General features: G+C 37.6%; 1 protein-coding gene across 5 annotated transcripts in view; it reads left to right on the top strand.

The window, feature by feature from the left end:
- The window catches only part of PHKA1 (phosphorylase kinase regulatory subunit alpha 1), a 150,613-nt gene that overhangs the window by 2,932 nt on the left and 120,722 nt on the right, over positions 1-26,959 (top strand). For all 5 annotated transcript variants that reach the window (XM_066248707.1, XM_066248709.1, XM_066248708.1 and 2 more), the window contains 3 exons: positions 6,255-6,302; positions 7,980-8,148; positions 22,364-22,446. In XM_066248707.1, the coding sequence (XP_066104804.1) occupies positions 6,255-6,302; positions 7,980-8,148; positions 22,364-22,446 (300 nt within the window). The remainder of the gene's footprint in view (positions 1-6,254; positions 6,303-7,979; positions 8,149-22,363; positions 22,447-26,959) is intronic.

The following is a 26,959-nucleotide window of genomic DNA, read 5'->3' as shown; positions in this document are numbered from 1 at the left end:
TACTAGGAACCACAAAATCATTTCTATAAAGGGCTAGATAGTAAATATTTTTCAGCATTGTGGGTCACATGTGGTGTCTGCCCAACTACTCAGTATTTCCATTAATTCACAAAAGCAGCCAGAGATAATACATAAATGAATGAACATGGTTATGTTCCAACAGACATTATTTACAAAAATAGACAGTAAGCTGTAATTGGTCCCTAATCTACATGAGTAATTTTAACCTCTGGCTGTACAATGGAATCAATTGGTAAGCTTTTTAAGAAATATCCTTACTGCCCTGGCCAGTTGGCTCAGTGGTAGAGCGTCGGCCCAGCATGAGGATGTCCTGGGTTCAATTCCCAGTCAGAACACACAGGAAAAGCAACCATCTGCTTCTCCACCCCTCCCCTTCCCCTTCCCCTTCCCCCTCCCCCTTCTCTCTCTCTCTCTCTCTCTCTCTCTCTCTCTCTCTCTCTCTCTCTTCTCCCACAGCCGTGGCTCAATTGGATTGGTTTGAGCGCATTGCCCGAGTGCTGATGATGGCTCTGTGGAGTCTCCACCTCAGGTGCTAAAATAGTTCAGTTACGAGCATGGTCCCAGATGGGCAGAGCATCAGCTCCAGAGTGGTTGGATCCAGGTTGGGACACATGTGGGTGTTCGTCTCTCTATCTCCCTTCCTCTCACTTGGAAAAAGAAGAAGAAGGAAAAAAATCCTTGCTGAAGCCCACCCAAGACCAATTCAGATAAATCTTTTAAAGTGGAGCTCCGGAGACATGACTATTTTAGATAAACTACTCAGGTTATTCCAAAGTATACCTAGGGATAATAACCAGTGATCTATGGACAATAAATGAGCATATGTTAAGTCTATAGTTTAAACTCCCATCTACTGTCAATTTAAAACAGATTTCTCCATTAATATGGGTTTTCCCAAACAATTGATTGTTAATCATTTCTATCCTTTCTTCCAACTCTCACTTTGGTTTCATTCTGAAATCTGTCAGAACTAAAGGAAATTCTAGATGAAAAGGGTACAAAGGTTTAGATGACTATCCTATCCTAGATTGAGAATAGAATTACACACATATGTGTTTTTCAAATGCCCTTTTCTCTTAGTCACATAGATATTGACTAGCACCCATAAAAATAAAGTCACACAGAGATTCTCTTTAGCTGCCTTCAGTTCTCCTTCTGCCTCAGTTTTATTCTCCTTGTGTAGTCTTTCATCTTTTGCCATGAACTTAACTGTTACTTTTATGAGAATAACTTCCAAAATTTCATCTTTAACTCTGACCTCACTTCATTGTCAAACCCTGATTTTCATTTGTCTTCTGATCAGTTGCCCCTTCATATTGTATAGCTCCTCAAACTCATTATGTCTATAATGCCACTTCCCTACTGAAAGCAAACAGGACAACAGCAACTCACTAAACATTCCTTTTTCTCTTATTGGTATGTTCAGTGTGCTTGTCACTTGGGCAACGTTACTTAGAGCATTTCCCATAGTGTGTTCCATGGAATACTAGGTCAATTAAGTTTGGGGCTATGTGAAGCAGCAGGTTTCTTTACTCCACAATTTCTCAAAACCTTTGGTGTATTAAAGTGCACTTTGAGTCCAAGATGGGGGTGAATTTTATAGCCTTTTCAGAATTTCCTAAACTAGTGTTCTATAAAACAGTGTTTGAAACTTGCTATCTGTTTTAAGGGTGATTTTTGACTTGTTTCTTTTGCCTTTTAATACATGCAAACCGAAGTCCATTGATTCTTATAATTTTCCTTGAATCCATTCCCTCCTTTCTTGTCCCTTATGCCTTAACTCTAGTCTAAATTTTGATTACTTTTAACACTGTTGTGGAAACCATATTTAAATTATACCATTTCCATACTCAACAATCTTTCTGTGGCTCTCATTTCACAACAGGTAAAATGTTTTGGATTGATAGACAAGGTTCTGTAGGGTTTGCTCCTGTTGGTACCCTGCATTATACTTCTAGTTCCAGCCAAATTGGTATCTTTATTCCTCTAACAGTTCCTTAATAAAAATACCCTGCATTCTATAAATACTTTTCATTGTACTACAAACTTCCCCCATAATTACTAGTATTTTATTCTCACAACACCCTGTAAGTTATGTATTATTTTCCCTAATTTATAAGAGAAAAGATCAAAGCAGGCTGGAATTTAGTGGTATGACTACAACCTTGGTCTAAGTAAGACCTCAAATTGAGTCTTTTTAAAATTTTTCCTCCATGGAAGCCACAGATATTCCTACCTCCAAATCTTTTTATGAACTTCTTCTTCTATTCATTTATTTATTTACAGGGACAGAGAGTCAGAGAGAGGGACAGGGACAGACAGACAGGAACGAAGAGAGATGAGAAGCATCAATCATCAGTTTTTCATTGCAACACCTTAGTTGTTCACTGATTGATTTCTCATATGTGCCTTGACCGTGGGCCCTCAGCAGACCGAGTAACCCCTCGCTGGAGCCAGCGACCTTGGGTCCAAGCTGGTGAGCTTTGCTCAAGCCAGATGAGCCTGCGCTCAAGCTGGTGACCTCGGGGTCTTGAACCTGGGTCCTTCCGCATCCCAGTCCAACACTCTGTCCACTGCGCCACCTCCTGGTCAGGCTCTTTTATTCAGATGCATGTTCCCTACTAATCTGGGCTAATACCCTCCTTTCAAAGCCAGCGCCAATCTGACATTTTTTTTTTGTCACTTTTATACTGATAGACCACTTAGTAATCATTTCTTTCCCGGGACTACTTTCTTGGCATTTCTAGAATACTTATGCTGTGCGCTTTTTTTTTTTTTCATTTTTCATTTAGCAGCCTTTGTGCAATTGTTATGTGCTTGGCCCTGTAATGGGTATCAAATAAAATGAGACAAAATTTTCCTATTTAACTCAAAATTTTTATGTTTGAAAAATTTAAATTTACAGAAGGATTGTAGCAAGAGTAAAATAAACATATTTGCATATACTCTTTATGTACACTCACTAGGTATTAACATTTTTTCATATTTGCATCTTTCCTCTCTAAGCATGTGCTTGCGCCCATGATTTATTTGGCAAACCATTTGAGAGTTACTTGTAAGCATAATTATACACACACACAGAGTGAGGAAAAAGTAGTTTTACAGTTGTTTTATGGAAAATAATATAATAATTAACAAATAATACAAGAATAAACTGTTTCACATACAACTGCAAATGTACTTTTGCCCCACCTTATATATATATTTGAAATACAACCTGCTTAGTCCGTTGACTTAAAGGTATATTTCTGAATGTGGTCTCTGCCCCCCCCTTTTTTTTTTCATTTTTCTGAAGCTGGAAACAGGGAGAGACAGTCAGACAGACTCCCGCATGTGCCCGACCGGGATCCACCCGGCACGCCCACCAGGGGCGAAGCTCTGCCCACCAGGGGGCGATGCTCTGCCCATCCTGGGCGTCGCCATGTTGCGACCAGAGCCACTCTAGCGCCTGAGGCAGAGGCCACAGAGCCATCCCCAGCACCCGGGCCATCTTTGCTCCAATGGAGCCTTGGCTGTGGGAGGGGAAGAGAGAGACAGAGAGGAAAGCGCAGCGGAGGGGTGGAGAAGCAAATGGGCGCTTCTCCTGTGTGCCCTGGCTGGGAATCGAACCCGGGTCCTCCGCACGCTAGGCCGACGCTCTACCGCTGAGCCAACCGGCCAGGGCTCTGTCCCTTTTTATTAAGGAGTTCATAGTTTGATGGGGGAAGAAACAGATAAATAGTTACAAAGCATTAGGACAAATAATGTAGATACTCTATGTAGAGAAGATAAGTACAAATTTCTGTGGAAACACAGAGATGGGAGTGTCCAATTCCCATCGACAAGGCAAAGAAAGATTCACAGAGGAATTGGATTTTAAAGGATAACTAGGAATTATTAGATAGAAATGTGTAGTATATATTTTTTAAAATGTCCTGTCTGCCTTGTCATTATGATCCACTAAGCCTGGTAGAGTAGTTTGAATATCTTAGATGATCAGTAAATTCTGTTTGTACATATGCCTGGAGAGAGATACTATTACTTAACATAACTATGGTTGTACATAGTTATATATCTTTACATAACCAATTCACCAATACATAGATCAAAAAGTATAGGTGTGATTAGAAGCGCTGACATATGAATAAACATGTATAATTAATGCCATCTACTGCACCCGAATCAGAATATGACCAGTTTGGGGGGGAATACAAAGTATAGATACCTCTCCTTATTTCTACCTTCCTATGATTCCTATTAACTTTATCCTATCCAACTTTTAAGTTGGAATTTGAGGATAGAAACAGCTGACAATGGACATTTCAGGAGGACAAAAATGGATGGCAATCAGGAATCCTCCACTGGGCCCATGATTCCCCAGGTTTTCTGTTTGATTTAAAGAAAATGTAGGTGCGAGTAGCAGGCCTAGATGGTAAAGTGAGTTGAAAGGATGTGGTATGAACCTGTGAGCACGTGGTGACATGTAAACGATAATTCATACTTGAATGAAGTCTCCCTGCAAAATGAGAAAGCTGTGCTAAATACTTTCTGTAACAGGGTTTATTAGAGGGTAATGTCTTGTTGCCTGACCTGTGGTGGCGCAGTGGATAAAGTATTGACCTGGAATGCTCAGGTCACTGGTTCAAAACCCCGGGCTTGCCTGGTCAAGGCACATATGGGAGTTGATGCTTCCTGTTCCACCCATTTCACTCTCTCTCTCTCCTATTAAAATGAATAAATTAAAAAAAGGGTAATGTCTTTTATTAGGGTAAGAGTAATGATAGAGATTTTTCTATAAGTTGCAATCAGTTTCATTACTTTATAGTGAATGTTCCATGCTTTAAAAGATGGTAAGATCATGCATTGTGACCCCCCCCATCTGTCTCTGTCTCTCATTTCTTCATCTTTAAGGGTAGGAGAGCATTTGTAGGTGGAAATTACTTTAAAAAGATACTCTCCCAAGGAAACATTTCCCTCTCCCAATAAAAATACTTTATGAAGAGTTGGAGCATAATTAAAGTACTTATCCTTACCATGCCTATTGCTTGAATGTTTTGAAAGACTAGCAGAATGATGCATCTCCCAAGTAGATTATTTTGCAGAGGTGTCCTGAAGCCACCCCTGAGCCAACATTCCCTGGAGTAATATAGTTGTATTTCTTCTGAAGTGTGAAACAGAAAGCTTAGAGAAATGAAAAAGCTGTTTGATTATGTTCTTTCAAAATATATTGCCTATCCATGCACCTGTTGATGGTCCCTTCTCATGTCATGTAGTATAATTAGTATAGTATAGTATAATATCATATTGTATGATATCATATAATATTGTATTACTATACTATATTATGATTAAATTTCATTATTATTACTATATTATATTATACCAACTAGTATAGCATATAGTTGGTCATCACAAGTTCGGAGTACTATGATTAGAAAACTACTTTAGAAATTGCCAGGCCCTGCTGAGGATGGCTCCATAGAGCCTCTGCCTCATGTGCTAAAAATAGCTCAGTTGTAAGCATGGCCCCAATGGGCAGAGCATCGGCCCCAGACGGGAGATTGCCAGGGGGATCCCAGTTAGGGAGCACACGGGAGTCTGTCTCTTGATCTACCCTCCTATCAATTAGAAAAAGAAGAAAAATAAATAAATAAATAAGAAATTGTCAGGCCCTAGTAAGAGAAATAATAACTTAGGAACTTAAGAAGTTTGTGGCTTTTTATTTATTTATTTATTTATTTTTGTGGAAAAGGGGTTGAGTTGTACTAACAATTCCCCTTTACAATTATTATAAATTGAAAATCATCTTATTCTTTAGGGGAAATGTCCAGATAAATATTTCTGTGGACTGTTGAAGAAAAGTCTTGACTAGTTTAGAAAAATAAAGGTGGTGATGTTGGCTTTTCTAGGCCATCGGGTATATTTTAGAATATTTTCATAGCTTTATGATTTTTGAACTGATTTGCCCATTTTCTCCAGGTAGAATGTTCTCTAATAGGGTGTTTGGCTTAGTTTTATATAAACCTGTTGGAACTTGGACTTTCTTAGTTTGAAGGAGTCACCAACTGTGGCTTTTGATTCTACTTTTAGCTGCAATCTGTTCTCCTGTGTACTTAAAAAGTAAATGCCATGTAAATAGGAACCCAGGATAGGGTTACTTGTTCTCAAAGGTCATGTACCAACTGCAGTTGCTGAGTAAGTGTTCCTGCATCTAGGGATGTTTATAACAGTCTTCTTTCCATTTATTTTTGCAGAGTGTAGTGAAGCTGATGAGGGGACTGCTAAACTGCATGATCAGACAGGTATGCCATTGTTGACAGCTCCCTGCGTAATAAAAGCACATTATAATAGTATCTTTACCCCTTAGGATTAAATTTCACAAACAGTACACACTAATTTTAGAAAAGTTGTAGAATCGAGTGGGGAAATGGAACTCATGATTTTATTACCCAGTTAACACTGGAATGTATCCTTCTAGTCTTTTTTTTTTACCCCTCTACAAATGATTTTTAAATATACTTTGTCATTGCTGCACATGTAATTACATATGTTGAGTAAAAGATGATACAGCTCTATAATCCCTCATCTGAAACCCTTGGGACCAGATATATTTTAAAGTTCTGAACTTTTTAGATTTTTAAAAGGCACTACAGTACATATATCATACAGTATATTATGCCCTCATCAAGTCTAGAACAAAAATGTTAATCTTTCTGTAGGGAAACATACATTTTCACACTAATAAAATAAATAAAAACTACAATTAGTTCCATGTCAAAATAAATTTTGGAGCAGAATTTAGGGAGAAAATAAGCTTTAGAAGTGTTTCAGATTGTATGATTGGCGATAAGGAGCCAAAAGGTTATATCTTCGTCATTAATTTACATTTTCCTGATCTTGACTTAAGTTGAGCATTCCTTCATGTGTAGATTAAAACTTTGCATTTCTTCTTCTATTAAACTGCCTGTTAGATCTTTTGACTATTTTTCATTGGGGCTCTTTCCTGCCTATTTGAGGAGTTCCTGAACATTATGGATATTAATGCTTTGTCACATACTGCAAATAAATTTTAGCAGTCTGTGGTTTATCTTTTAGGTTGTGCTATGACATTTTTTCCATTCAAAAGCATTTTATTAAAAAAAAGTATTTTCCCTTTATCCTAGGACATCTTTACACAATTTGCACATCTTGAATCTGAACTTATTTTCTTAAAACTAAGATTACATTTTATTAGAAGAAGAAATTGAGGCCCAGATTAATAAAATGACTGTTCACGGGCATTAAAGAAGTCTAAAATAAAAAGAAATCAACTCTAGACTTCTGAACTTTTTTTATTTACTAGTGTTCTCTATTAGGCTATCTTACAGCCATCATTTTTTTTTATCCCCTTCTTTGCTACCTTTTTTATTTTAGATATTTGCACTTTCTATTTTATCAAATATGTTTAAAGTCACCGATTTAACGAACCATATTTAAAGGTATAATACAGGGATAGTCAACCTTTTTATACCTACCGCCCACTTTTGTATCTCTGTTAGTAGTAAAATTTTCTAACTGCCTACCGGCTCCACAGTAATGGTCATTTATAAAGTAGGGAAGCAACTTTACTTTATAAAATTTATAAAGCAGAGTTACAGCAAGTTAAAGCATATAATAATAATTACTTACCAAGTACTTTATGTCGGATTTTCGCTAAGTTTGGCAGAATAAAGTTTTATAAAACAACTTACTATAGTTAAATCTATCTTTTTATTTATACTTTGGTTGCTCTGCTACCGCCCACCATGAAAGCTGGAATGCCCACTAGTGGGCGGTAGGGACCAGGTTGACTACCACTGGTATAATAGTTACTATCATATATCAGATGCACACATAATCAAATCTAAGTTGCAGGAAATGTCTTTCAGTTAGAGTACTACAGAAGTATAGCATTTGGGATGCTTTTTTGCATAGCGTTTAACTGTTTTTGTTTTCTTCAGGTGGATAAAGTGGAGTCCTTCAAATACAGTCAGAGTACCAAGGATAGCCTTCATGCCAAGTATAATACCAACACCTGTGCTACTGTAGTAGGTGATGACCAGTGGGGACACTTGCAGTTGGATGCTACCTCTGTGTACCTGCTCTTCTTAGCACAAATGACTGCCTCAGGTTAGTACAAGGACAGAAGTATTGGGAGCCATGGCATTGTGGAGCACTTGTTTAGCACACATAGTTTCTCCAGATAACAACATAGCTCTTTACATTGCTCAAAGATGCACACTGGAAAAGCAATATTTTGCAAATTTTGTAAAGAGAAACAATTTTTTTTAGATCTAGTTGATATTCTTTTACACTGAGAAAAGAAATCTTGGGTACTAATTAACATTTTTAATTGAAAATCAGATAATCTGGAGTAGATTTTCTTTAGACAAGTATTTTTATCTTTCTTTAATTTTTTTAATTTAGAAATTAAATTTAACAAAGTGACATTGATCAATAAGAGTACATAGGTTTCAGATAAACATTTCTATAGCATTTGAACTGTTGATTACATCAGCATAGTTAAAATGGCCATATTTCCCAAAGCAATATATGAATTTAATGCAATTCTCATTAAAATCCCAGTGTAATTTTTTAAACAAATAAGACACAAAAAACCCCACCAGGTTTGTATGGAATCATAAAAGACTCCAAATAGCCAAAGCAATCCTGAGAAAAAGGAATGAAGCCAGAGGTATTACCCCACCTGTCTTTAAATTATAACACAGAGCCACGATAATCAAAACAGCATGGTATTGGGGGAAAGACAGACAGACAGACCAATGGAACAGAATCAAAATCACAGAAATAAAACCATACTCATATGGACAGATAGTCTTTGATAAAGGAGCCAAAAACACACAATGGAGGAAAGAAAGCTTCTTCAATAAATGGTGCTGGGAAAATTGGAAAGCCACATGCAAAAGAATAAAACTTGACTATAATTTGTACCCATGTACAAAAATTAATTCAAAATGGATCAAAGACCTAAATATAAGATCTGAAACAATGTTTCATAGAAGAAAACATGGGTACAAAATTTATTGACCTTGACTGTAGAGAACATTTTATGAATTTGACCCCAAAGGCAAGGGAAATAAAGGCAAAAATAAATGAATGGGACCATATTTTTATCTTTTATTAATTCTCAGATACCATGAGATGGGAAACAAGGACTAGGGTTATTGCTTGTTTTCATACTATGCAATGACAAGTATGTATTAACAGAAATTGAATCAACTAGTTTATATTAGTCTTTATCAATATATTGTACACAAGGCATCTGTCTATAGGCATCTAAATTGTATTAACAGAATTAACCTAGAAATCAGAACTCAAATGTTTGTTTTTTATTATTGTATAATATAGCCTTTTCAAATAATTTTGATAATACTTTTAGATGCTTTGCCTAAAAAAGGAAAGTATAAGAACCAACATAATTCCCTTTTATTTCTCCTAAATTGGGGAAGACAGTGAATTTGATTACATTCAGCTTGTAAATTAAACAGGACCTTTGCCTGATTTTCCCAAAGTAAGGAAATGTACTTGATACAATACCACGTTTTTTAATTGAATTTATTGGGGTACAGATTCAGGTATGCAACTCCATAAAACATCATCTGCACACTGCATAGTGCACCCATCGTCCAAGCAAAGACTCTTTCCATCTCCATTTCCCACCCTTTGTCCACCTGTACCTATCCTGTCCATCCCCCTTTCCCCCCTGGCTATCACCACACTGTTGTCTGAGTATATGTGTTATATGTGTGGGTGTGTGGGTGTGTCTGTGTGTATATTTGTTTAATCCTGTCACCGCCTGTCATCCAGTCCCCCAACCCTCTTCCCCTCTGACAGCTGTCAGTTTATTCCATGTATCTATGTCTTTGTTAGAATTTTGTTTGTCAGTTTAATTTGTTCATTGGATTTCACATATACGTGAAATTGAATGGTACTTGTCTTTCTTTGACTGGCTCATTTCACCTAGCCTAATAATCTCCAGATCCATCCATGCTGTTGTAGAAGGTAAGATTTTCTTCTATTCACGGCTGAGTAGTGTTCCAGTGTGTAAATGTACCACTGCTTTTTTTGGGGGGGGGGAGAAACTTTTTTTAAATTTTTTTTTAATTTTTTTTTTTTTTTTTTACAGAGACAGAGAGAGGGATAGACAGGGACAGACAGGAACGGAGAGAGATGAGAAGCATCAATCATTAGTTTTTTATTGCATGTTGCAACACCTTAGTTGTTCATTGATTGTTTTCTCATATGTGCCTTGACCGTAGGCCTTCAGCAGGCCGAGTAACCCCTTGCTGGAGCCAGCAACCTTGGGTTCAAGCTGGTGGGATTTTGCTCAAACTAGATGAGCCCACGCTCAAGCTGGTGACCTCGGGGTCTCGAACCTGGGTCTTCTGCATCCCAGTCTGACGCTCTATCCACTGTGCCACCGCCTGGTCAAGCCCACTGCTTTTTTTAATCCACTCATTTACTGATGGGTACTTGGCCTGTTTCTAGATCTTGACTATTGTAAATAATGCTGCAGTGATCATAGGCACATGTATTCTTATGATATATTACCAGAAGTGGAGTAGCTGGGTCAAAAGCCAGTTTCATTTTTTTATTTTTTCGGGAAACTCCATACTGCTTTTCACAGTGGCTGCAGCAGTCTGCATTTCCACCAACAGTACAGGAGGGTTTCCTTTTCTCAAAATCCTTGCCAACACTTGTTATTTGTATGTAGAGTTATTGATGATAGCCATTCTGACAGGTGTGAGGTGATATCTCATAGTAGTTTTTATTCGCATTTCTTTGATAATTAATGACATTGAACATTTTTTCATATATGTATTGGCTCCCTGTATGTCCTTTTTGGAGAAGTGTCTATTCAGGTTCTTTGCCCATTTCTTAACTGGATTGTTTGTCATCCTGGTGTTGTGTTGTATAAGTTCTTTATGTATTTTGGAGACTTATCAGAAGCATCATTGGCAAATATATTCTCCTATTCAGTGGGCCTGTTTTTCATTTTGTTGTAAGTTTTTCTGTGAAAAAGCTTTTTAGTTTGATGTAGTCCCATTTGCTAATTTTTTCCTTTGTTTACCTTGCTCGAGAAGACATATCAGAAAAATATTGCTACAAGAGATGTCTGAGATTTTACTGCCTGCTTTCTTTTAGGATTCTTATGGTTTTATGACCTACACTTAAGACTTTTATCCATTTTAAGTTTATTCTTGTGTATAATGTAACTTGGTGGTCTGGTTTCATTTTTTTACATGTACCTATCCAATTTTCCCAGCATTTTTTGTTGAAGAGACTATCTTTACTCCACTGCATGCTCCTGCTTTTTTTTTTGTCAAATACTAATTGACTACAAAGACATTGGTTTATTTCTGGGTTCTTTGTTCTGTTCCATTTATCTGTATCCCAGTTCTTATGCCAGTACCAGGCTGTCTTGGTTACAATGGCCTTGTAGTATAGTTTGATCAGGTATTGTGATACCTCCAACTTTGTTCTTCTTCAAGATTGCTGAGGCTATTCAGTGTGTTTTTTTAAATTAATTTTAATGGAGTGACATTGATCAATCAGGGTACAATAGGTTCAGAGAAAACATCTCCAAATCATTTTGACATTTAATTATGTTGCATACCCATCACCCAAAGTCATATAGTCTTCCGTCACCTTCTATCTGGTTTTCTTTGTGCCCCTCCTCTCTCCCTACCCCCTTCCTTCCCCTCCCCACCCCCGGTAACCACCACTCAGTGTGTTTTTTGGTTCCGTATAAATTTTTGGAATATTTGATCTAGCTCTATGAAATATGTCAATGGTATTTTAATAGATGTTGTGTTGAATCTATAGATTACTTTGTATAGTTTGGACATTTTAATGATGTTAATCCTTCCATTTCATGAACATGGTATATGCTTTCACTTATTTATATCTTCCTTAATTTCTTTCTTCAGCATCCTATAATTTTCTGAGTACAGGCCATTACCTTGTTGGTTAAATTTATTCTTACATACCTTTTTTTTTCAATAGTAAATGGGATTGTTTTCTTAATTTCTCTGTTTGATAGTTCATTTTTGGTGTATAATAATGCCACCAATTTCTGAATATTAATTTTGTATTCTGCTATTTTGCCAAATTTATTTAATAGATCTAGTTTTTTGGTGGAGTCTTTAAGGTTTTCTAGTAACAATATCACATAATCTGTGAATAAAGAGAGTTCTACTTCCTCCTTTGCAACTTGAATGCCTTTTATTTCTTCTTCTTGTCTGATTGCTGGCTAGGACTTCTAGTACTATGTTGAATAAGAGTGGAGAAAGTAGAATCCCTGTCTTGTTCCTGATTTTAGGGAAAACACTTTTAGTTTTTGCCCATTGAGTATGATGTTGGCTGTAGGTTTGTCATATATATTCTTCATTATATTGAGGAATAATCCCTCTAATTCCCACTTTGCTGAGGGTTTTTATCATAAATGGGTGCTGAATTTTATTAAACGGGTTTTATTTATTTATTTTTTATTAATTTTAATGAGGTGACATTAATAAATCAGGGTACATATTTTCAGAGAAAACACCTCCAGGTTATTTTGACATTTAATTATGTTGCATACCCATCTCCCAAAGTCAAATTGTCTTCCGTCACCTTTAATCTGGTTTTCTTTGTGCCCCTCCCCTACCCCTCTCCCTCCTTATTCTCCCTCCCTCCCCCGGTAACCACCACACTCTTGTCCATGTCTCTTAGTCTCGTTTTTATGTCCCACCTATGTATGGAATCATGCAGTTCTTAGTGTTTTCTGAGTTACTTATTTAACTCTGTATAATGTTATCAAGATCCATCCATGTTGTTGTAAATGATCCAATGTCATCATTTCTTATGGCTGAGTAGTATTCCATAGTTTATATGTACCACTTCTTCTTTATCCAGTCTTCTACTGAAGGGCTTTTTGGTTGTTTCCATGTTTTGGCCACTGTGAACAATGCTGCAATGAACATGGGGCTGCATGTGTCTTTATGTACCAATGTTCAAGCATTTTCTCTGATCACAATGGCATTAAACTAGAAATCAACCACAACAGAAAAACTGAAAAATACTCAAACACTTGGAAACTAAATAGCATGTTATTAAATAATGAATGGGTTAACAATGAGATAAAAGAGGAAAGAAAAAGTTCCTAGAAAGAAATGATAATGAGCATACAACAACTCCAAATTTATGGGACAGAGCAAAAGCAGTACTGAGAGGGAAGTTCATAGCGTTACAGGAGTATCTTAGAAAGCTAGCAAAATCTCAAATAAACAACTTAACCTTGCATCTAAAAGAACTAGAGGAAAAAAAGAGAAAAAAAAAAGAACTAGAAAAAGAACAATAAGTAAAGCCCAGAGGTAGTAGAAGGAAGGAAATAATAAAGATCAGAGCAGAAATAAATGACATAGAGGCTAAAGAAACAATACAGAGGATCAGTGAAACCAGGAGCTGGTTCTTTGAAAAGGTAAACAAGATCGATGAACCTTAAACCAGACTCACCAAGAAAAAAAGAGAGAAGACTCAAATAAATAAAATTAGAAATCAGAGTGGAGAAATAACAACTGACACAACAGAAATACAAAGGATTTTAATAAAATACTATCAAGAACTGTATGCAAAAAATTAGACAACCTAGATGAAATGGACAAATTCCTTGAAACATAATCTTTTAAAAATCAATCTAGAAGAATCAGAAAACCAAAACAGACTGATTACAACAAATGAGATAGAAACAGTTATCAAAGAAACTGCCAAGAAACAAAAGCCCTGGGCCAGATGGTTTCACTGGTGAATTCTACCAAATATTGAAAGAACTAACTTTTATCTTTCTCAAGCTATTTCAAAAAATTCAAGAGGAAGGATGACTTCCAATCTCCTTTTATGAGGCAAGCATAATTCTGATTCCAAAACCAGGCAAAGACAATACACACACAAAAATTATAGGCCAATATCCCTGATGAATTTAGATGCTAATATCCTCAACTAAATATTAGCAAACCAGATCCAGTAATATATGAAAAAAAATCATACAACATGATCAAGTGGGATTTATTCTGGGGACCAAGACTGGTACAGTATTCGTAAATCAATCAATGTGATTTATCACATAAACAAAAGAAGGAGAAAAACCACATGATAATTTCAATAGATACAGAAAAAGCATTTGATAAAATCCAGCACCCATTCATGGTCAAAACTCTCAGCAAAGTATGAATACAGGGGATTACCTCAGCTTGATAAAGGCCATCTATGACAGACCCACAGTGAACATCATACTCAATGGGCAAAAATTAAAAGCAATCCCCGTAAGATTAGGAACAAGGCAGAGGGTCCCCCTTTCACCACTCTTCTTCAACATAGTTCTGGCAGTTCTAGCCACAACATCAGACAAGAAGAAGAAATAAAAGGCATCCAAATAGGAAAAGAAGAAGTAAAGCTATCATTATTTGCCGATGATATGATATTGTATATAGAAAACGCTAAAGTCTCAGTCAAAAAACTACTGGACCTGATAAATTAATTCAGCAAGGTGGCAAGATATAGAATTAATACTCAGAAATCAGAGGCATATTTATACACCAACATGAACTGCCAGAAAGAGAAATTAAGGACACAATCCTCTTCAATATTGCAACCAAAAAAAAATAATAAATTATCTAGGAGTAAATTTAACCAAGGAGATTTAAGACTTGTACTCGGAAAATTATAAAACATTGATAAAAGAAATCAAGGAGGACACAAACAAGTGGAAGGGTATAATGTGCTCATGGTTAGGAAGAATGTAAACATCATTAAAATGTGTATATTACCCAAAGCAATTTATAAATTCAATGCAATACCACTTAAAATTACCAATGACATACTTCAAAGATGTAGAACACATATTCCAAAAATTTATAGGAAACCAAAAAAGAACACAAATAGGCTCAGGAATCTTAAAAAGGGAGGATAGTGGGAGGTATCACACCTCCTAATATCAAGTTATATTACAAGGCCATTGTACTTAAAACAGCTTGGTAATGGCATAAGAACAGGCATATAGATCAATGAAACAGAACAGAGAACCCAGAAATAAACCCACACCCTTATGGAAAACTGATATTTGACAAAGAAGGTAAGAGCATACAATGGAGTAAAGACTGCCTCTTCAACAAATGGTGTTAGGAAAATTGGACAGCTACCTGCAAAAAACTGAAAATAGACCACCAACTTACACCATTCACAAAAATAAACTCAAAGTGGATAAAAGATTTAAATGTAAGCTGTGAATCCATAAACATCTTAGAAGAAAATATAGACAATAAGCTCTCTGACATTTCTCACAGCAATATACAGTATTTGCTGATTTATCTCCATGGGGAAGTGAAATAAAAGGATAAACAAATGGGACTATATCAAACTAAAAATTTCTGTATAACTAAAGACAATATGAATAGAATAAAAAGACAAACCACAAAATGGGAGAACATATTTGACAATACATCTAATAAGGGGTTAATAACCAAAATTTATAAAGAACTTGTAAAACTCAACAAGAAGATAAACAATCCAATCATAAAATGGGCAAAAGAAATGAATAGACACTTCTCCAAAGTGGACATAGAGATGGCCAATAGGCATATGAAAAAATGCTTAACATCACTAATCATTAGAGCTGCAGTTCTCAACCTGTGGGTCGCGACCCCGGCAGGGGTTGAACGACCAAAACACAGGGGTCACCTAAAGCCATCGGAAATACATATTTTATTTAAAATTGTATTGTACAATAAATACATATTTTCCGACGGCTTTAGGCGACCCCTGTGTTTTGGTTGTTCAACCCCCGCTGGGGTCACGACCCACAGGTTGAGAACCACTGCATTAGAGAAATGCAAATTAAAACCACATGAGATATCACCTCACACCAGTCAGAATGGCACTCATCAACAAAACAACACAGAATAAGTGCTGGCGAGGATGTGGAGAAAAGGGAACCCTCCTGCACTGCTGGTGGGAATGCAGACTGGTGCAGCCACTGTGGAAAACAGTATGGAGATTCCTCAAAAAATTAAAAATCGAAATGCCTTGCCTGACCAGGTGGTGGTGCAGTGAATACAGCATTGAACTGGGATGCGGAGAACCCAGGTTTGAGATTCCGAGGTCACCAGCTTAGCGCAGGCTCATCTGGTTTGAGTAAAGCTCACCAGCTTGGACCCAAGGTTGCTGGCTCAAGCAAGGGGTTACTCAGTCTGCTGTAGCCCCATGGTCAAGGCACATATGAGAAAGCAATCAATGAACAACTAAGGTGTCCCAACGAAAAACTGATGATTGATGCTTCTCATTTCTCTCCGTTCCTGTCTGACTCTGTCTGTCTCTGTAAAAAAAAAAAAAAAAAAAAAAAAAATTGAACTGCCTTTTGACCCAGCTATCTCACTTTTAGGTATATACCCCAAGATCAGCATAGCACTGTTTCAAATGGAAAAATGCACCCCCAAGTTTATGGCAGGATTGTTCACAATAGTGAAGATGTGGAAACAGCCCAAGAGTTTGTCAGTGGACGATTGAATTAAAAAGCTTGGTACATATATATAATGGAATACTATGGGGCTACGAAAAAGAAGGAAATCTTACCTTTTGCAATAACATGGATGGACCTGGAAACTTATGTTGGGTGAAATAAGCCAGGAAGAAAAAAAATACCATATGACCTCACTCATCTTTGAAATTCAATGAACAATGAGAACTGAGGATCGGAATTGAGACAGAGGAGAGACCAAAGGGACTAGAGGAAAAGAGAACAGAAGGAAAGGGGATGATAGGATGGGATAAACCTGAAGGGAAGAGTGGAGGGCGCTTTGGGGAGGGGGCAAGGGAGATGTTGAGGGGAATAAGGGAGAGGGGGAATGCATTCGGGGTGACACTAGAATCTGTAAACTCAATAAATTATGATCTATAAAAAATTTAAAAAAATTGGCAAAGGACCTGAATGGATACTTCTCTAAGAGAATGTAAAGGTGGCTAATAGGCATATGAAAAAATGCTCAGCATCAATAGTCGTCAGAGAAATGCAATCTAAAACCACATTGTAATACCACCTGACATGTGCCAGAATGGCTTTCATTAACAAATGAACAAACAACAAGTGCTGGCGAGGATGTGGAGAAAAGGAAACCCTCCTTCACTGCTGGTGGGAATGCAGACTGGTGCAGCCACTGTGGAAAACAGTATGACATTTTCTCAAAAAATTAAAAATGGAACTGCTTTATGACCCAGCTCTCCTACTTCTAGGAATATATCCTAAGAATCCCAAAACACTATTTTAAAAGAAAATATGCACTCCTATGTTCATTGCAGCATTGTTTACAATAGCCAAGATCTGGAAATGGCCCAAGGGAACATCAGCAATTGAGCAGATAAAAAAGCAGTGGTACATTTACACGATGGAATATTTCATGGCCATGAAAAGGAAGGAAATCTTACCTTTTGCAACAGCACGGATGTACTGGAAATTATTATGCTAAGTGAAATAAGCCAGGTAGAGAAAGACAAATTATCTTATGATCTCATATGTGGAATCTAATGAACACAGTAAACTGAGAAACAAAATAGAAGCAGAGGCAGGGTCACAGGGAACAGATGGACAGCTGTCAGTGAGAAGGAAGACGAGGGAAGTGGATCAAAGAAGGTAAAGGGATTAGCCAAATTATATATATACACACACATATATAAGAGACAACAGGAAATTAAGGGGGAATGGATGTAGGGCGAGGTGGTCAAAAGGGGTAAAATGGGAATGGAAAGAGGCTTTGCATAGGATGTGAGGAGCATGATGTAGATGGTTGTAGGTGTCATATTGAGTGGGACATTTGAAACCATGTCAACATAATAAATCAAAAATAAAAAAAGGAAAGAAAAGTTGCATAATTTTTTTGGAAAATATGCATAAATCTGTGACTCATAAATTCTACTAAGAATTTACATTCATATACTAGTACATATGTGCAAAGATATATAAATACACAGATAATCATTGCAACACTTACTGTGGGGATAAAAGATTAGATTCAACCTAAATGTCTTTCAGTAGTGAACTAGTTATATGAGTAGCCATTTAGTGGAAAGCTGTGTAGCTGTTAAAAAAAATGAGACAGGTATATTTAAAACTGTCTTCAAGTAATATATGAAAAATACAAGGTGCAGCATAGTAGGTTCTACTCTTTGTGTAATTTTTATATGTGCATAATATATCTCTGAAAGGATACAGAGGAAACTGGTGAGATTAGTTTTCTCTGGAGAGGAGATTGGTAGGGTGGGAATGATGTGATTCTAAATGGAAGACATTCACTGTATACCTGTTGGTATTTCTCTTAATAAAGACAAAAGATGTGATTATACTGGATATATTGGGAAGCAGTATGATGTCTTGGTTAGCATCTCAGTCTCTGAAGTGATGCAGAAGTTGATAGACAATTGAGTCCTATTTATTAATTACATCATTGGTCCTCAACCCCTGGGCCGTGGACCGGTACTGGTCTGTGGGCCATTTGATACTGGTCCAGAGAGAAAAAATAAATAACTTACATTATTTCCATTTTATTTATATTTAAGTCTGAATGATGTTTTATTTTTAAAAAATGACCAGATTCCCTCTGTGACATCCGTCTAAGACAGGGGTCCCCAAACTTTTTACACAGGGGGCCAGTTCACTGTCCCTCAGACCGTTGGAGGGCCGGACTATAAAAAAAAACTATGAACAAATCCCTATGCACACTGCACATATCTTATTTTAAAGTAAAAAACAAAATGGGAATAAATACAATATTTAAAATAAAGAACAAGTAAATTTAAATCAACAAACTGATCAGTATTTCAATAGGAACTATGGGCCTGCTTTTGGCTAATGAGATGGTCAATGTCCAGTTCCATATTTGTCATTGCTAGCCGTAACGAGTGATATGACGCGCTTCCAGTGCTGTGACGCGTGCGTCCCACGTTACCGGAAGTAGTACTGTATGTGACGTCACGCTTTGCGGCACTGCCACATACAGCACTCCAGGAGCACAGGATGCGGATGCTGACCACCTCTGAAAGAGGTGCCTCCTCTCACTGACCACCAATGAAAGAGGTGCCCCTTCTGGAAGTGCAGCAGGTACCCGATAAATGGCCTCAGGGGGCCACATGTGGCCCGCGGGCCATAGTTTGGGGACCCCTGGTCTAAGACTTACTCTTGACCCTTATCTCAGTCACATGATATGTTGCCGCTAAAATTAAACCCTTAAACTAGCAAAATGAGTGAAAAACAAAATTCCATTGAAAGTTTTTTTGTGAAGTGGAAAAGGGCCAGTGAGGAGACAGAAGAAGAACCTACGAGCTCAAAGAAAAAGAAGGCTTCATTTAACAGGCAATACCAGGAGTCCTACTTGAAGTATGGATTTATCGCAACTGGTGATTCTCGCACACCAAGGCTGCTCTGCATAATATGTGGCAACCGGCTAAGTAATGAGGCAATGAAGCTTTCAAAACTGCTTCGCCACTTGGAGACCAAGCACCCTACCTTAAAAGACAAGCCTTCTGAGTATTTCAAAAGAAAAAAGCATGAACAAGAAGGACAGAAACAATTACTGGTGGCCACAACATCAGTAAATGCGAGTGCACTGAGAGCATCATACTTGGTGGCTAATCGTATTGCTAAGGCTAAGAAGCCATTCACCATTGGTGAAGAATTGATCCTTCCAGCCACTAAAGACATTTGTGAACTTCTAGGAGAGGCTGCGGTTAAAAAGATAGCACAGATGCCTCTTTCAGCTACCACCGTCACACAGCGCATTGAGGAAATAGTAGAGGACATTGAATCACAATTGTTGGAAAGGATTAATAAATCACCATGGTATGCTCTCCAGGTTGACGAATCTACAGATATTGACAACAAGGCAATACTACTTGTTTACATGCGTTATCTTTATCAAAAGGATGTGCATGAGGATATGTTATGTGCACTATCATTGCCAACCAAAACCACAGCCGCAGAACTATTTAAATCGCTGGATGACTATATATAGGATAACTGAAATGGTTTTTTTGTGTCAGCCTATGCACAGATGGAGCTGCTGCCATGACTGGAAGGATATCTGGTTTAACTACTCGGATTAAGGAGGTTGCACCTGAATGGGAGTCTACGCATTGTCTCATTCACAGGGAAATGCTGGTTAGCCAAAATATACCACCAGAACTTAACAGCATATTGAATGATGTCGTTAAATTTATTAACCACATCAAAGCACACGCCCTTCACTCGCACCTGTTCGAGCTGCTTTGTGAGGAAATGAATGCGGAGCACAGACACCTTCTCTTATACACAGAAATAAGATGGTTATCCTGAGGGAAGTCCCTGGCCAGAGCGTTTGAATTACGAGAGCTGCTGCAGAGATTTCTCTCAGAAAAAAAGTCACCGCTAGCAGCACATTTCAGTGACGAGGAATGGGCTGCAAAACTTGCTTACTTGTGCGACATATTTAACCTCTTCAATGAACTCAATCAGTCACTTCAGGGAAAAATGACAACTGTCTTCAAGTTGGCAGATAAAGTAGCTGCATTTAAAGCCAAGCTGGATTTGTGGGGATGATGCATGAACAGGGGTATATTTGACATGTTTCAAATATTCGTGGGAATTTTGGAAGAGACTGAGCCCAAGCCTTCATTGTCCCAGCTGGTGCACGATCACCTGCATTTGCTTTTAAAAGAGTTTAAACACTACTTCCCAACCACAAAAGACCTATGAATTGCCAAGGAATGGATCCGTGATCCATTTGTCAACAAACCAGGTGAATCCAGCATGTCTATGCAAGAAGAGGATCAACTACTGGAGATCGCAAATGACAACGGCCTTAAAAATATGTTCGAAACTACAACTGTGCCGGTGTTCTGGATTAAAGTCATGGCAGAATACCCCGAGATCACCACAAATGCACTAAAAACCCTGTTGCCATTTCTGACATCCTATTTATGTAAAGTGGGATTTTCTGCAGTGACAGCAACCAAAACAAAATTACGAAATAGACTGGACATAAGCAACACACTTCGGGTGTCATTATCTCTCATTACCCCTAGATAGGACCGTCTCATTGCAGAGAAATAAGCTTAGGGCTCCCACTGATTTAGCGTTTTGGTTGTTGAGAGATAGGCTACTATCTCTCATTCTATATAAACATTATAATAAATAACCCTTAATTTACAATATTCATAACAATGGTGAGTTGTATTTTTCATGCACTTTATATTTGTTTTTGTGTTGTATCTTATTTTTAAGGCATGTTTAAACATTACCATAGCGACTGGAAAGTGTAGGCAGAGAGGATGTGACTCATGTTATGTTGTTGGTGCGTTGTTAAGAGGACGCTTCTAATAAAGTTGCATACGAGTACATAGTGGATTCATGTTTATTTTTATTTTTGTAGGTTCATGATTGGCAGCGAGCCTGAACCTATCATATTACATATTGATGTCAGACATGAAACATTGTCAGAACAACAAGTTTAAATACAGCCTGAATAATGAGAACATGCTCATTCCTCCTTTAACTTAGCCCAATAAATATCATAAGTTCGACAATTACATTTAAAAATACCACAGTTTTTATGCTGGTTGCATAATTTTATTTTGTGCATTTATCCGTCCCACCCTAAAGGCCAGTCCGTGAAAATATTTTCTGACATTAAACCGGTCCATGGCCCAAAAAAGGTTGGGGAACCACTGAATTACATGACCTAAGCAAATAATTTCTCTAAGTCTCACAGAGAAAATAGTAGTACCCATCTCTTAGGAATGTTGTAAAAATTATGTGGATAATTCATGCAAAACACTCAGTTGTATGCTGTAACTATCTTTGTATAGTTTACGTTCAGAACAATTCTTATTTTTATTCCAAAAAATATAGTTTTATGTTCTCCTTAAAATCTTAATGTTTATCTACTTCTTGCTCAGTATTTAGATTCTCTCAAATTCTTTTATGAAATATTTGTCTTTTTCCAGATGCATAAGCTTGTACATTTGAACACATTATAAACTAGTTACCTATAGAATTATAAATCTGAGACTTTCTATTAAAACCTACAAAAAACAGTTTAAATTCTTCCACGTTAAAATATGCTGGTATCTCACTTAGTTGAAGACTAGCCTAAGACTGATTTGTGATCTTATTTTTATGGTTTAAAAATCAAAGTATGTCCCATTATTTCGAAGCAGAAGTAGGCTTACTTGGGAGTAGTGTGGTCATTTAGTCACAGTGGCTGTCTGTAAAGCCCATAGTGATCATTGACCATCTCTACTTCTTTATTCTCTTTTTCCTCAGGCCTTCATATCATCCACAGCCTAGATGAAGTCAATTTCATACAGAACCTTGTATTTTACATTGAAGCTGCATATAAAACTGCTGTAAGTACTGATTTGGTAATGTATTTTAAACATATGGTGTTTTTAAAATTCTGGAAACCCATTCTTTCTCTTAATGCTGTCCCTCATGGTGAACCAATCTATAAAGCTTCTGTCAGCTACTGCCTTTAAGCCTCTTTGTTTGCTAAGCTCCATCATCTAATTCACCTTCTTTCCAAGGGAGTTACAGAGGCAAGAGAGGCAAGATGCTATGCTTTCACTCCTTTCAAACTGTATAATACCAGATGGTATGTATTTGGCAATCTGGGGCTAAATTATAGTCTTATTTTAATGACTTAAGGTCTGAAACAGGAGCAAGATGGCTAGGGAGTATTATGGGTCAGTTAGCTACTTAGAAATAATATTTAGTTTTTGTTGAATATTATCTGTAGACATTGATTCAGTATTTACTATTCAGAATAGTTATTTTTTCTTATAACTACTACATGAGGTAAATTTATATTAAATCATAAAATATTAAACATCTCTCTCAGGGATCACTGTTCTTCATTGCATGATGCTCATTGTATTGAAAATGGATGTGTCATAAATAGTCTGTTGTTTTTTTTTTAAAATGTTTAGTTTGTTTAGTTGTTTTTGGTTGTTTTAGGTGGGAGGGTAAATCTGGAACATATCACTCCATATTTGCCTAACATATATTTGATGCAAGCAGACATTATTTTTTTGCCTTCTGCTACCATTGGCCTGCTGTGGTCCAGGGTACAAGCCAAGGTCTCTGACCTCTCCACTGCAGCTAAGGATTGGAGCAGTAAAATTCATGATACTTGTGCCTTCTGATACTCTAATTCAGGGGTAGTCAACCTTTTTATACCTACTGCCCACTTTGTATCTCTGTTAGTAGTAAAATTTTCTAACCACCTGCCAGTTCCACAGTAATGGTGATTTATAAAGTAGGGAAGTAACTTTACTTTATAAAATTTATAAAGCAGAATTACAGCAAGTTAAAGCGTATAATAATAATTGCTTACCAAGTACTTTATGTTGGATTTTTGCTAAGTTTGGCAGAATAAATCTTTATAAAACAACTTACTATAGTTAAATCTATTTTTTTATTTATACTTTGGTTGCTCCGCTACTGCCCACCATGAAAACTGGAATGCCCACTAGTGGGCGGTAGGGACCAGGTTAACTACCACTGCAGTCTAATCTTTGCTGCACAAACTAAGGTAGAGCTGAGTTTGGGGGCAGGTGAGGCTAGCCATGGGATAAATATGGCTTACTTTTCTAAAACTAACTCATAGATTTGACATGAAAAGTAATTTAAGGTACCTACAGATAGATGTGTGAGGTATATGTGTGTGGTATGTGTTTGTGTGCACATGCGTCTATGCACATGGCTATTTTCAAGTTCTGTTCAGTGAGAGGGCCTAGAAGCAATGACACCACAATGACAATGAGCACCATTGCTCAGGTCTTGGATTGTAACTATCATTTGCTAATAAAAGAAACCAAGATTCCTTATAGAAGTGGTTGATTTCTGGGCTGGTATGGGATAAATACAAGATGAGACTGGAGCACCATGTAGTGACAGAAGTGAGGAAGTATTCAAAAAAAAGAATGGGGTATGTCAAACCTGGAGGAACTCCCTAAGGCCAAAGCTAGAATAATTTGAGAAACAAAAATGATATTTTATTATAACCCAAAGAATAACCTAAATATTCATAAGTTTATACTGATATAAATAAACAACAGAATAAATAAATGAGGGAGAAAGAATAACTCTTTCTTAGTAAAGAATGGCCATTAATGACTGAGGTGGTAATGAAGGAACTAGAAAATCACCATTGAAACACGACTAATAATTGCTGCAGGAACGAATCACACTGATGAATGCTGTCAACTGATGATCATTGGCACCAATTCAATGCCAGCAAGAATCTCTAATTTGGGGTTCAGTGAAGAAGGAAACTTTATTCAGTGCAAAACAGCTCAATGGTGATATAACATGGCTGTGAGGCAGCCCTTGGGCCAGATAGTCCTGTTGCCAGGCCCCTCTCCAGCTAGACAGCTCTGCTCTTCTCAATGATCTGCTCTTTTCTGCTCCTTGTTGGTCTATTTGCCTTGTGTGGTCTGCTCCACTCTGCTCTGGTCTGCTTTGTTTCCTGCCAGCCTTCTCTGCTCTGCTCCTGCAAGACAGCTTCACTGTTTCCACTAAGCCAGGGAAATGCAGTTTGCAGTCTTTGGTGGAAAGGGAAAGTGCACTCTCAGAGCCAGAGGGGAGCTGGCTTATGTAGACAGAAATCCCTGCCCCTGGTCCCTGGTTGGTCTGATCTCATGCAAATGAGGACTCCAAATTGTCACAGTTTGATTGGTCCAAAAGGCACTACCTCATTGGTCAGAATAGAGCCTCTCTGGTTGATTGGAAGGGTGCAGCTCTGATTGAATGGGGAACACCTCAGTCCTATTGGTTGAAACAGGATTTCAGGAAGCCCTTTATAAGGGCTGGATCAGATGGCAGGAACAGTGCAGGCCGACAGCTCAGTGCAGGCTTCTGCCTGAAGTGCAATTTGCATGAAAGGTCCCTGTATAGAAATGGCTGCTAAACTCCATTTTTTGTTTTGTTTTGTTTTGTTTTGTTTTAGCTCAGCCACCAGAATCCCTTCTTTATTAGGTGTCTTCTTTGTCATGGTTTACAATGCTAAATTAGTGGGTGGCTGTTAGAAGAGAAACTGGATATTTGCAATTTTAAAATGTCTCAAGCTATTTATTAATTACTAGGGGGAAAATAGTAAGAGTGGAATGGAATAACCCTGATGACACCACCTTAACCAAATGATAAAGGTTAACATCACCAGTGATAAGACATAACATTGTGTAACCCGATACGATGCACTGAGAAGGGCACAGCATAATGTCTGTAGTATCCTTGCAAAAAATACATAACCTCAGTCTAAAGCAAGAGAAGACCTGAGGTAAATCCAATTGAGGAAAATTTATAAAATATTTGACTACTTAAATTCAAAAAGTGTTAAAGTCATGAAAGACATGACTGGAGGAACTGTAAATGATTGGAAGAGACTGAGGAGGCACGAAAAATGTAGCATGGTGCTCTGGCTTGGATCCTGAAATATTATAGAAAAAAGCAAATTGGTGAAATCCTAATAAAGTCCATAATTTGGTTACTAGTATTATTCTGATGTATATTTCTTAGCTTTGAGAGTTGTATTATGGTTATGTCAGGTGTTAACATTAAGAAAAGATGAGTGAAATGTATATGGGAAACCACTACTATTTTTGTAACTTCTTTGGAAGTCTAAATTATTTCAAGATAAAAAGTTTACTAAAAGTAATTTTAACTGTTATCTTTGTATTATCAAGGGGGCCATACAGAGCTAAGGTTAAGAATGTAGGCATTGGCCTGACCTCTGGTGGCACAGTGGATAAAGCGTCGACCTGGGAACACTGAGGTTGCTGGTTCAAAACCCTGCACTTGTCTGGTCAAGGCATATATGGGAGTTGATGCTTTCTGCTCCTCGCCCCTTTCTCTCTCTCTCTCTCTCTCTCTCTCTCTCCCTCTCTCTCTCTCTCTCTCTCTCTCTCTCCCTCCCTCCCTCCCTCCCTCCCTCCTCTCTAAAATGAATAATAATAAAAAAAGAATGTAGGCTTTGGCCTGACCTGTGGTGGCATAGTGGATAAAGTGTTGGCGTGGAACGCTGATGTTGCTGGTTCGAAACCCTGCGCTGTGTGATCAAGGCACATACGGGAGTTGAAGTTGATGCTTCTAGCTCCTCCTCCTCCTCCCTCTCTCCCTCTCTCCCCCCTCTCTGAAATTAATAAATAAATAATAAATATTTTTTAAAAAAAGAATGTAGGGTTTGCAGTGAGAGTACTTGAACTTTAATCCTAGCTCTGCCACTTATTAGCTGTGTGTCCTTAGGTGAGTCACTTAACCTGTTTTTGCACCTCAGTTTTGTCATCTACAAAATGTAATGATTTAAGAAGATAGTATAAGATCCATAGGTTAGTGTATGATATATTGTCAATGCTAATATGGAGTAAAATTAGAATGGATACTTAAGATAATATACCAGAGTGTGGTTTGGGCTTCATTTCTTAGACCTCTTGAGTATCTACTTAGATGGGAAATTTTGAGCAGTATCTCTCTAGATCAGGGGTCCCCAAACTATGGCCCGCGGGCCACATGCGGCCCCCTGAGGCCATTTATCCAGCCCCTGCCGCACTTCTGGAAGGGGCACCTCTTTCATTGGTGGTCAGTGAGAGGAGCACATTGACCATCTCATTAGCCAAAAGCAGGCCCATAGTTCCCATTGAAATACTGGTCAGTTTGTTGATTTAAATTTACTTGTTCTTCATTTTAAATATTGTATTTGTTCCCGTTTTGTTTTTTTTACTTTAAAATAAGATATGTGCAGTGTGCATAGGGATTTGTTCATAGTTTTTTTATAGTCCAGCCCTCCAACAGTCTGAGGGACAGTGAACTGGCCCCCTGTGTAAAAAGTTTGGGGACCCCTGCTCTAGATCAAGTGTAGTCAAC

Source organism: Saccopteryx bilineata, chromosome X, assembly GCF_036850765.1.
Source record: "Saccopteryx bilineata isolate mSacBil1 chromosome X, mSacBil1_pri_phased_curated, whole genome shotgun sequence".
Lineage (NCBI taxonomy): Eukaryota > Metazoa > Chordata > Mammalia > Chiroptera > Emballonuridae > Saccopteryx > Saccopteryx bilineata.
The sequence above is the reverse complement of the archived record's forward strand: the minus strand, read 5'-3'. Positions and strand labels throughout refer to the sequence as shown.